This window comes from Microtus pennsylvanicus, chromosome 5 (assembly GCF_037038515.1).
Source record: "Microtus pennsylvanicus isolate mMicPen1 chromosome 5, mMicPen1.hap1, whole genome shotgun sequence".
NCBI lineage: Eukaryota > Metazoa > Chordata > Mammalia > Rodentia > Cricetidae > Microtus > Microtus pennsylvanicus.
Window position 1 is genome coordinate 7,293,611 of NC_134583.1, and position 12,448 is coordinate 7,306,058.

The 12,448-nt window shown below is 43.0% G+C and overlaps 1 protein-coding gene across 3 annotated transcripts in view; it reads left to right on the top strand.

Annotated features, from left to right (window-relative positions):
* The first annotated feature begins 1,670 nt into the window (after window positions 1-1,670).
* C9orf72 (C9orf72-SMCR8 complex subunit) overlaps window positions 1,671-12,448 on the top strand; it is a 29,233-nt gene continuing 18,455 nt past the window's right edge. The window contains exons 1-3 of one of the 3 annotated variants that reach the window (XM_075971214.1): window positions 1,671-1,885; window positions 9,037-9,522; window positions 10,650-10,709. In XM_075971214.1, the coding sequence (XP_075827329.1) occupies window positions 9,079-9,522; window positions 10,650-10,709 (504 nt within the window). In that variant the 5' untranslated portion in view covers window positions 1,671-1,885; window positions 9,037-9,078. Of the gene's footprint in view, window positions 1,886-1,946; window positions 2,018-5,683; window positions 5,776-9,036; window positions 9,523-10,649; window positions 10,710-12,448 lie in introns of those variants that run through there. The other 2 variants (XM_075971216.1, XM_075971215.1) reach the window with 2 other exon arrangements.

Below are 12,448 nucleotides of genomic sequence, written 5' to 3' on the forward strand. Positions count from 1 at the left end.
CCAACCCAGGGAGTCACACGTGCTAGGCAGGTCCTCTACCCACTGAGTTTCATCTCTAATCCTTTCTTGGGTTGTTATTGTGTGTTTGTTTGTTTGTTATAAAACATACTTGTTCTATGACTGATAGACACAAAATCAAATATCTGATAAATACAGTTTACTTTTGTCTCCAGGCAAAATTTTGAAGTAAGAAAAATTGGGGAGGTGTATTCTTTCCCCAGGCACTTAATCCAAGTTCTAGTCTTACTCTGAAGGGCAGTGTTAGTTTTAATCACCACAGACAAGTTTAAAAGAGAAAGGCTTAGCCGGGCAGTGGTGACGCACGCCTTTAACCCCAGCACTCGGGAGGCAGAGGCTCGCGGATCTCTGTGAGTTCAAGGCCAGCCTGGTCTACAAGAGCTAATTCCGGGACAGGCACCAAAGCTACAGAGAAACCCTGTCTCGAAGAAAAGAGAGAGAGAGAGAGAGAGAGAGAGAGAGAGAGAGAGAGAGAGAGAGAGAGAGAGTCCCTAAAGCCCACATAGTAACTTTTCAGTATGGAATATAGTATAAACATATTCCTCATCTTACTCATTAGGTGGCTAGTCTTACTTGTCTGTCTTAACTACAAGTTCATTCATTTTGACCTATAGCATCTCACTCTTAACCCCAGCCTTCCAAACATGGTTCTATGTATTCAGATGCATTTTTAACTCCACACACAAATGAAGTATAATTCTTTACATAGACTGAAGAGCATAATACAAAACAGTGTAAGAACTAATAGATGGCTGTTGCTGGATTTAAAAAGACATGCAGGGCTGGAGAGATGGCTCAGCGGTTAAGAGCACTGTGTGCTCTTCCAAAGGACCCGAGTTCGATTCCCAGCAACCACATGGTGGCTCACAACCATCTGTAATGAGGTCTGGTGTCCTCTTCTAGCAGGCATATATGCAAACAGAATATTGTATCCATAATAAATAAATAAATAAATATTAAAAAAATAATAATAATAAAAATTTTAAAAAAGGTTTATTAAAAAAAAAAAAGACGTGCAATACCCGGCGAGGGGGTCTGTTTTTACGGAAGGTGTGGACTTCAGAGGTATTTTGTTTTTAATGCCTGTCTTTTTCTGTAAATGACAACCTTCTGAAAAAATTTTAAACGCTACTCATCTGTAGTGAAAAACAGTAAAAATTTTTACAAACCAAAAAGATTAAAATCTTTTACACATCAAAAATAGTAGTGCGGTTTCCCAAGTTAAAAAAAAAAAGGCATTGTGTAGTTTAGCAAAAACGACGTTTAGAAGAACGGGCAGTGACTACGCACAGTGGGGGAGGAATTACAAATTGTGTTTGTTGTGGCACGAGCGTCTGGCGGTTAAACTGTGTCATATGGCCGAAAAGAAATCCACTCATTCATCAAATATTTGTTGAGCACTCACTACCTGCTGACCAAAACCAAAACTACTTAAACCACTAAGTATGCTTTCTGGGGCCCAGCAGGTTTCCCTATGGCAGGTGGCACTATCTGTCCTGAGCTGCGTTTGAAAGAAAAGATAGAAAGCGCAAATCAGCCTCCGCCCGCGCAGGCTGTCACTGGCGTCGCAAGGCACGGGCAGAGCAAATGCAAAGCGCGAAGCCGGAACTTACGGTGTCCCGCTAGGAAGCAGAGGCGCGTCAAGCAGAGACAAGTTCCGCCCACGTGGAAGATGGCGTCTGTAGTGTCAGCCATCCCAGTTGCCCTTTCCTTCTCTGTGGGAGTGGTGTCTAGACAGCCCGGGGAGGGTGTGCGAGGAAGGTGCGTGTCGGTTGCCTCAGCTCAGAGTTTGACTCCACAAGCGTGACCAAAGACAAACGGGAAGAAGATCGCGAAGGCCCGCAGAGACCCCGGCGGAACCAGGGAGGTCGGTGGGCTGGAGGGCGGGGACACAAAGGGGCGTGGTCGGGGCGTGGTCGGGCGGTCCCGGGGCGGGGCCCGGAGCGGGCTGCGGTTGTGGTCTCTGCGCCCGCGGTGGAGGCGCAGCAGCGGCGAGTGGGTGAGTGCGACGCGCGGGCGGAGCGGGGCTGCTGCTTCGGTCGGCTTGCGGGCCGGCGCTGGAGTCCAGCGGGATTTTTTTTTTTTCTTTTTCGGGCTGAATTCCTTCCTGTCCCCTGAGCGAACGCTCTCTTGGCTTTGCAGCGGAGCGAGCCCTGGAGCTGCGGGGGCCGCGGCGGCGCGGAGGAGATGGGGATGGGCCTCGTCTCCACTGTCGGCCCGCGTTCCCTAACCCCGAGCTTCTCCCGGGCCCTTGCGGGAACCCGCTGGGAATACCGCGGGCGCGGCCCCCACTGCCAGATGCCTGGGCCCCAGGGGCCTGGCCCTGCGTCAGCCAGAACGCTGGCGGTCCTGAGACCCATTGGGATCTTCCGAGGGTCCCCGCCCGGGAGGAGAAAGCGCTGGTGGGATAGAGTAGGGACCGGCAGCACGCTGGCAGAATTTCACAGAAGTTTGCATGGAGTGCCTGCCGATGCTCAGTAACGTAGGCTGCAGCGCTAGAGAGGGTGTTCCCCTTTTCTGTGGGACATGACCTGGTTGCTTCACAGTTCCGCGGTTGCACAGACTTATTAAAGGAAGTGACCATTGTGACTTGGGCATCACTTGACTGATAGTAATCAGTTGGAGAGAGAAGCGCACTGATTATAAGTCTGCCCACGCAGGGTCTGTCTGGCCAGGAGAGGGAAAAGGGAAGAGGAGGGAAATGGTGCTTTAGCCCGGGAGACATTGCTTTTTCTGATGCAGGGATTATTAGGCTCCGGAGAGTTTTGTCCCAGCAGGTGGATAAATTCCTACCCACACTGTTTCTCTCCATCACCAGTAGTGATACACAGTCTGTCTCAGTAGTACTTTTACTTTGTACAAAGGGCCCCAGAAGAGACTGGAAAATACTTTGTGATAGGATCATTAGTCAACTCGGGAAACTTATAATATAGAAACAGCACGGAAAGCAAAAGACCTTACTACATGGATGTTAATAATAATATGGAATCAGAATGTTTGAAATATTGTAATCGTCCCCTGTGTTTAAGAGGACATGCCAGAAGGCCCCCAGTATATAGCAGCACCTATATATACTATCGTGTGAGTATAGGTGTTTTTCCCTCTTTACATATCATACACATGGTAAAGTTTAGCAAACTAGGCCCAGTAAGAGATGAAAATAACTAATAACAAAGTAGATTATTGCAACAGTGCGGTAATAAAAGTTCTGTGAATGTAATCTCTGAGTTCCAAAGTACCTTACTGTACTTTTACCCCTGTTGAGTAAGATAAGACTCACCTGGATGCAGGCACCTCGGTCCTTGGAACCTGATCTGATAACCAAGAGGGCAGAGAAGTAACTAGTGGCAGACAGTATGGATAGCGTGACTGTGCTGGACGAAAGGGGGGCGCTCAGCCTTAGAGCAGCCGGCATGCAGTTTCATCCCACTGCAAGGCACGATGTGTCGTTTGAAACCTACAAGCCACGTTCTTCTGGAAATTTGCGCTACTATTTCTGTATTAAAGTTTACTAGAGGTACTGAAACTTCAGAAAATAATCTGTAGGTCAGGAGGAACTAGTGTTGTCTGTTAACTAGCTGACTAGACACTGCTAACTAGTGCTTCACTGAACATTGGCACTGCGGGAAAACTCTGAATTATTTGGAAACAACCTCGAGGTGACCGTGCTCTTATTTCATCCCACACAAAACGAGGAGAACAAAGACCGCACTCCAGGTTGTACTGTTCAGCAAGGACTTAATGTTCCAGGAAAGAAATGTCAATATAACTTAAGAAGTTGGTAAAATAGTCTACGTGGCTATGTTGACCATCTTTGTCTTTAGAGAACGGTTGAATGAGTAAGATTTTATCTTTTGCACCTTCCCTAGAGCCACATGTTAATTGAATAGTTCCACAATATTAGGTTAGTCTGCCTGACAACTCGGAGGGGTGGCGCAGTCATCGTGTTGTGAGCGTATGAGTCTGAACTGAAATTGAAAATAAACGTGTAAAGAATGACACAGGCTGGTCTTCCCAGTAGTCCACTGCCTTTACAGAGGCCTTGGGTAGTTCCTCTTTGGCTAACGAGGCTGCTTGCTGGCCCGGCTTCTCTTTATGGGAGAAGTAAAGCGCTGTTAGCAGAACTGAGAGCCTTGTGGTGGGATAATTCCCTTCACAGTAGCAGTAAGCCAAGAACTTCCTAAACGCAGCCTACAAAAAGGTAGCTGTTTAAAGAAAGAAAAAGCTCAAATGTGCCTGTGTGCTAACTGTTAACGTGCTTATTACCGTAAATACACTGGTATTACTTTTGGAAGTGTTGGTTAAGCCCTAGTAAACCCTGCGTTCTGTTTATAAAGTGGCAAGCCACCATCTCACTCAGTTTGAATCCTGGCTTCCCTCAAAAGAGTTTGTGGTCTTTTAAAATTTTTTTAAATTCAAACTGAACTTTTTTCCCACAGTTGTATATGGATTTTTGCCAAAGCTAACTTCAAGTGTTAGTAAAATCATACTTACAACTTCCCTAGTTTTACTTCTCTGTAGTACTTCATTTTTTTAGGTTATAGTAATTTCTCCTTTTTCATGATTTCATTTACATTCAACTACATTCCAAAAATATTACATTGTTGAAATAAAGAATTTCTGAGTTCTAAGCAGCATGCTATTTTGAACAGCCAAATGCTATGTTGCACCTTCTGCTCTGTCCTGCCAGAACATGGTTGATCCCTTCCTCTTGTATGTCTGTGTCCATTGTATCAACACTGTATATACCACCTGCTTCCTAGTTGCTCAGTAGACATGTTAGCTCCCAGGTCACTTGTATGTAACCCTTATTTTACCTAATAATAGCTTCATGGCATAGGAGATAATGATACTGGTAAATTGGATTTGCCTAAGAGAAGCCACTTTGTGCCTCTCTTAAGGTGAAAGTGCTCCCCATAAATGGAGGGAGGAGGCTATGCCGATATCAACTGAAATCCATGGTGAGATTGAAGCTTCTGGGAAATTGTGAAGAAGGGATGAAAGTTACGCTGGTCTTGCTGTTGAATTCGTTTTACAACGTGATAACCACAGCGCACGATAAATATTTAATATCTTTTAAAAAGTTGAGTGTGTGGGTGGAAGACATAATAGGGAAGCCATGTTCTGATTAGCTGTTGACAGCTCGCTGTGCTGAAGCAGTAGGCTTGTTCAAAGAGTTGAGCCACAGTTCTGAAGGGGCTGGAGAGACGGCTCGGTGGTTAGGAGCACTTGCTCTTGCAGAGAACCCAGGTACCTCCACAGGCACCAGGCAGGCACATACAATTACATAAGTATACATAATAATTAATAATAAATATCTAAATAAGAATAAATGTGCATCATAAGTAAATAAACACAATTAAAATAAATCAGTCATAAAGTTCTCTAGAAGTCAGTGGCACTAAGCCATTCACAAGGTCCCTGCCCTAATGCAGGGATGGACATAACTTGAAAAACAGAACGTAAGAGAGAAGCTGCAAGTCAGGTTGCTGAAGGCTTTGCTAGCCTGCATGATGTCTGGAAATGCTGAAGGCTACTGGGAAGTTTTCACAAATGAGGAATTAGAAGAACGTGTTTAGTAATCAGCAGAAGGGGAAGAAGAAACTGAAACAGCCTGCAGTGGAGACAGAGAAGTGAATGAGAACGGTGTATATTAGATCGCGAAGGCATTAAAGGACAGAGCTACGGAACACAGAGCTCGGCTGGAGGTCAGCATACAGTCATCCGAAGGACTGTAACGGCTGCAGCAACAAACGGGTGAGTTAAAAAGAGACACCAACTTCTGAATACAGCGTTTTTCCACAAGAATTGGACAGGAGACCTTTCAGCTGTGGAAGCTTCTGAACCATTTCCTCCTCTGGACATCCAGCCACCAGGGTTGTCAGAGCTCGGTGATCCAAGATCATCTCCTGACACATCAGAAGGTCCGCAGTACCGAAAGGCCTGTGCCATTCCCCTCGCGTCATCGCACGCAGCATGTCATGGATTGTGTGTCATCGCCTGTTATATTGGGAGGCGAGTGAGTCTAATAAGACATTTCAGAAAGAGGCCACATTCATAGAGTTCATTAATATTCTGCTGCATTATTAATAGTTATATTTTGTTGTTAATAATATTTTTGTGTCTAATTTGTAAGTTACACCTTATAGCAAATAAAATGTAAAGAAAAGGACAGCATGTGTACACACACATACACACACATATATGTATTCTGCAATTTAGATATTCATTCCCTGGGGTAAGAGGCAAGTACTATTTTAGAGCAGGCTGCATTTGAAGCTAAACAACCCAACATGATCTTTAGTCCTTTCTGTAATTCCTTTAGACTAGGAATAAGGCTAAGTAAAATTAATGGCTGATAATAGTTTAATTAACAATCAGGTTAAAAGTTTTTCTGTAATTCTTTAAGAGCGTGCTCTGGGGCTCAACCCTGCTTTAAGAAGTTCTTTTCTTTTCTCTATAGTGGTGAAATATTTGAATTATACTGTTGTGCTTAGAATAAGTCACCTTTTTAAAAAGAAGGTAGATTTAATTATCCTATAAATATGGGGAGAAGATGGAGACAGTTTTCCAGGCAAAGGTTTAGACCAAGTATCAGATAGTGCTTGGTTCAGAGGAGGTTCCTTTAGAGCAGTGGCTCCCAGCCTTCCTAACACTGTGACTTAATTATAGCTCCTTGTGTTGTGCTGACCCCAACCATAAAATTTTCTTCATTACTGCTTCATAACTGTAATTTTGCTGCTGCTATGAATCATAATATAAATATCTGATATGTAGGGTCTGCGACCCTGAAGGGGTTGCAGCCCACAGGTTGAAAACTGCTGCTTTAGATAGATAAAAATATTTCTAAACTAATGAAAAAGTGCAATGATAGGACTTTCACATTTCTTAAGGCCTTATCTCTGAAAGCTTCATTGCTAGTAGTGCTACAGAAGTTCTGCCTGAATTCTGCTAGAGTGTATTTCTGTGGGACATGTTTAAACATGAAATGTTTGCTTTCTTCGGTGCTGGGGATGAGACACAGGGCCTTGCACATGCTAAGCAAGGGCTCCACCACTGAGATGTGTGCCCAATTCCAAAACATTCTTTTACAAGAGAACATTTTAGTGTCAGTGAGGAGAAGAATTGCCTTTGGGCAGAGGCTATGCACTGTGGAAGGTCCTCTTCTGAATATATTACACTTGTCACATTTTTCAGGGGAAGCCTTTTTCTATGCACATTATTCTCATTTGGGAATAATGCCCTAGAATTATTCACCTTTTTAAACAAACAAAAAGAAAGCATGGAAAAGAAGTATATTTGCAATATCATCTTATGGTCATGTGTTCAGTTAATTTGTCAGTTTGCTGCTGTTAATGAGGACAGTAGCGCCATTACAGTTTCAACACAAATTACATTTCTCTATTCCCTCATTGAAACTAACTCTTCCAATTGTATCCAAAATATTCAATATTTTAAACAAGCTGTACATCTTATATAGTACGTGGTCTCTTCAGACTGTCAAATTGACATATATTAAAAAGTAAGTAGTACCTCTGTGAATTTCTGAAATTAAAAGTGCACATGTAAAACTTCCGAGTAAACGATTCCTTAACTGGTTTGCCAAGTTCTGTATGCCTAATCAAAATATGATAAAATACACTCCCTCGGCATTCTAAATATAGATGTTACTCCTTTGCATGAATCTCTCAACTCTCTTGACAAAATGTAGATGAGAGAGAGAGAGAGAGAGAGAGAGAGAGAGAGAGAGAGAGAGAGAGAATGGGGATTAGTTGTGCCTGTCTGCCATATGGATCTTAGGGACTGAATACAGGCGCCATTACTGTTGAACGGTCTTGCCAGCCCAGTAGGTAAACATTCAAGTAAACATACTTACATGGACATCAGTTCTCTACAGATCAAATGTTCACTCCCAAAGTAATCACACAGATAAAGAGATGGGTTTATCGCAGATCACCCCTTAGCTCCCTCCTGTACTGCTGCCTATATAGAGCCTACCATTTTGTTATAGTGTTTTCTCCACTTTAAATCTTTGATGACATGTCTTTCTTTACTTGAGTACTTGTAAGGATGGGTTGATTTATACAGATAGTATGTAGAGTTTCTTCTTCCAGAGCAGTGTGTTTAAGAAGATCCGTATATGGCCCCCTGGCTCCTGCTTGCCTGTGAGCCGGTTTGCTCTTCTGTCTGCCTGTTCTGTGTTCTGAATAACTGAAACTCAGCTCAGTTTAACTGCTTAGAAGCCCTTCACATTGCTTTCCTGCCTTCTGAACTAACGTCTTTGTGTGCTTGTCTCCCTGTTTCAGTGTAGTATTGGGCTTCGGTACCTTTGTAGCTAGCGTTCATCCACAGTGACAGAGCTGTTTGCCCTCCTTCTGATGTTCTGGTCTTCCATCTTTTTAGCTGTTTTATGGTATTTCTGCTGTCAGGTTTTATAATTACTTTTCTAAGAACACTATAACAAAAATACAAGTAACAAGGGTTTGTTCTCTCAGTTCCATAAACTCTAAGCTTAATGCCAGTGTTAAGTGATTGTCAGCAACATGATCCTCTGAAGGCTTCAGGGAAACCCCTTGTTTCTTTCACATCTGGTGGGGACCAGTAATCCGTGGTACTCTTGCCTTCCTGCAGCTGGCCTGCCTTGCTTTGGTCGGTCCCTCTCCCTCTGCTGCTCTCCACTCTCGCTCTCCTTCCCACTCTCTCTTCTTAAGCCCAACAGCCATGGAGTAGAACCCATTCTGCTCCAGTGTGGACCATCTTGATCTAACTGGACCTATTTGCAAGAAAGGTTCCATTTGCCTATGCAGGGTCCTTCTCTTCCTCTTTGGTTCTTCTTTAGTTGAAATGGTTTAGGGACTAAATATCCAGTCATTAGAATTGTATGAAGGCTGTGTGTTTGGAGCTAATAAAGGCTTAGTCATTATTTTAGTATATAACATTTTTCTAAGTCAGTTGGGGTTTAGATGGATATCTCTAAAAGGCTGAGCCTGATCCCTGTTTTTGTATGTTCCCGTTTAGCTTTTGCGAGCATTTGGAGAATGTGAGAACTGGGATGCAGGGATGTCGACTATCTGCCCACCACCATCTCCCGCCGTTGCCAAGACAGAGATTGCTTTGCGTGGTGAATCCCCGTTGCTGGCAGCTACCTTTGCTTACTGGGATAACATTCTCGGTCCTAGAGTAAGACACATTTGGGCTCCAAAGACAGAACAAGTACTTCTCAGTGATGGAGAAATAACTTTTCTCGCCAACCACACTCTAAATGGAGAAATTCTTCGAAATGCAGAGAGTGGGGCTATCGATGTGAAGTTTTTTGTCTTATCTGAGAAAGGAGTAATTATTGTTTCTTTAATCTTTGACGGCAACTGGAATGGAGACCGGAGCACTTACGGACTGTCGATTATCCTTCCACAGACAGAGCTTAGTTTCTACCTCCCACTGCACAGAGTGTGTGTTGACAGGCTAACACACATCATTCGGAAAGGAAGGATATGGATGCACAAGGTAAGGGCTTGTTATGTGTCCATGGTAACCTGGGCATCGAAAGTGTTTTTCTAGTCCATTACATTTACGTGTTGGAAATTATATGCAGCTAAAACCAGACGGTAGTGGTTATTTTGTGTCTCCCGAATACAGAGAGATCTGGTCTCATGACTGTGGTCTTCACGTTAGTAATAGAAGATGTGATAGTGGCTCTCCAGTGCAAGTGAAAAGTTAAGGCTTAGAGGGATTAACATTTAGTCTGAGTTTGTTTTGGAAACTTTGACTCTAAATCCTTTTTGTTTCCCTTCTCTTGTGTGACTTCTTTTTCTTACAACTGTGTGAAAGCATAAACGTTCAAAGGTTTTTCTAGGCTATCAGCCACACAGCTTTTTGTAGCAAAGTTGCTTTCCCACGTTCCCAGTTTTGTGAAACTGAGCATAGACCACATGGACTCTAGGGAATTATTTCTTTCAATTTGCATATTTAGCTAAAGGAAATCTTGTTTTCTCTTGATATTTACAATTCTCCTTCCTATTTTCCAGTTTAATACCATCCTGAAAGTCCATGAACACGTGACTAATTTTATAAGACTACTAACCTATTAGAAGGGGAAATAGCATGTTTTAAGACTGGTTTTCTCTACCCCTGCTGCAGACCCACTTCCTTGTTTCTGACATACTTAATGAAAGTCATTAAGATTGGAAAAGCAGGTAGTAGCACGGGCAAGTAATCGCAGGGCTCAAGACTTGAGCAAGAGGTCTGGAGTTCATTGCCAGCCTGGTCTACCTTGTGAGATTCAGTCCCAGAAATAAACAAAAGTGAAACAGCCATTCCTCTCTTCCTCAGATGCAAGTCGATCTCGTTTGATTTGAATCGTGTGTAATTGTTTTCTTTTGAAGCTGCAGGTGTTATGTGGACTCTTCTCTGCCAGATTATCTCATATCTCTGTACTGTAGAATAAAAGATGCTTTGATTATATTTTATGCTGTGTGTGAGAGCATGAACTCGTTGGGATAGTTTCTCGTCGCCATTTTTCCCCCACCTGCAGTAGAAAGGATTTCCCTGTGAAATACACATGACAGCCTATCTGCATTGAGAAATAAACAATCATCAAATGGATATGGTAAAGTAAATTTTCTTTTTCTTAGGAAAGACAAGAAAATGTCCAGAAAATTGTGTTGGAAGGCACAGAAAGAATGGAAGACCAGGTAGAGTACACTGCACATGCTGCCATGACCTCTCCCCACTGTGTACATCTGTAGGAAGCGTTGGGGAGGGGGTGTCCTTCCGTCAAGGAGCTGAAGATGTGGAGGATTTGAGAGGGAGGCTGGAAGCGAATAAGTCTTGTGAAGCTGTGTAGAATGGACTGAATAAAATTTCTGCAGCCTAAATCTAAAGACTTGAAAAGAAAAAAGAGATAATTATATCTATAAATTAATATTTGATCACCCTTTTTCAATCTGCCAGAATAAGTTTGGGACCATTTATTCATAGTAAAAGTAAGAAATTACATGAGATTTATTTAGCTATTTATTGAAAATAGATTTTTAAAAATATGATCTATTCTGCTTATGGTTTTCCCTCCCTCAACTCATCCCAGAACCTTCCCCACTTGTCAGCCCACCCAGATCCATACCCATTCTTTCTCTCTCTCTCGATAGGATATAAATAGGCCTCTAAAATAATAATAGTAATAATAACAATAAAGTAAATTAGTTAAAAACAAACTGGACTAGGACAAGGTAAACAAATAGAAGAAATAAGGAACAAAAGGAAAAGCTCAAGAATCACATATAGACACAGACACACACATTTATATATGCAGAAATCCCACTAAAAACACAAAACTGGAAGCCATAATATGTAATAAAGGGGGGAAAGCCCTGCTATGGCATTCTGAGTAAAGAACTTCCAAAGACGCCGCTGACTTTGCTTTGTGCTAGCAGTCTACTGCTGGGCATGCTGCCTGGCTTTACGACTGATTTGCATATCCAGTGAAACTTCTGGAGAAAGTGAATTTTTCATTTGTGAGCAGTTATCAATTGGAGATAGTCTCTGGGATAGGGGTGGGGCCTTACATCCACTTCCCCTCAGCACTGGGACCCCATCAGATCCAGACCTGTGCAATTCAAGTTTGAAAAGGCATCTGCAGCTGTGTTCGCAGAAGAAGCTGCTGTGTGAAGGGAGTGAGCATGCGTATGAGGTGTCTATCTAAGGGTTCAGACCCAGCTGCAGGCAGTTTTCTTTACAGGCTTATTTGGCCGTTTTAAAACTCAAACTATTTATATGTATTCCCTGGTAGAGTTATCTGTTTCATTGATGAAACTTGCTGGTAATATCCTCTGTCCTCTCACCACGCAGGCTTCCAGTAACCCTGACTCTAGGGAATGCTGTGTTTATCCTGTGGCTCTGAATGACCGTAGGGAACCAACAGTGGAGTTTTAAAAACATGGTTGTGATGAAATGGCTTCCCCGTTAGAAGTTCACTGCAGACCTTATCAGTGTGGGGCAGACAAGTTCCCCTGAAGGGGTGTCGGGAGGGGAATCCCCGTCAGGAAAGGGCTACTTCCCATCCCCCTGGCATGCCACCCACTCTCATTATTTCTCCTTGTAGAACTCCAGTCTTTAAACATGGCTCGAGGCCTTTTGTCCCATTTTCCTTAGCTTGACTGAAACAGAATGGCACTTGAAAAAAGTAATTGTTTCACATTTTTTATGAGGGTTTGAGAGTATGGTAGTAGAATATTTACCTGTCCTCTATGGTGTGGTCCCCAGTTGGATCCCTTGTGTCTTATTTAGGGTTTCTGTTGCTGTGAAGAAACACCATGAACACAGCAACCTTATAAAGGAGAACATTTATTTGGGACTGGCTTACGTAGTCTATTATTACAGTGGGTGGCATGCAGGCAAAGACTTGTACATCTTTTTTGTTGTTGTTGTTTGTTTT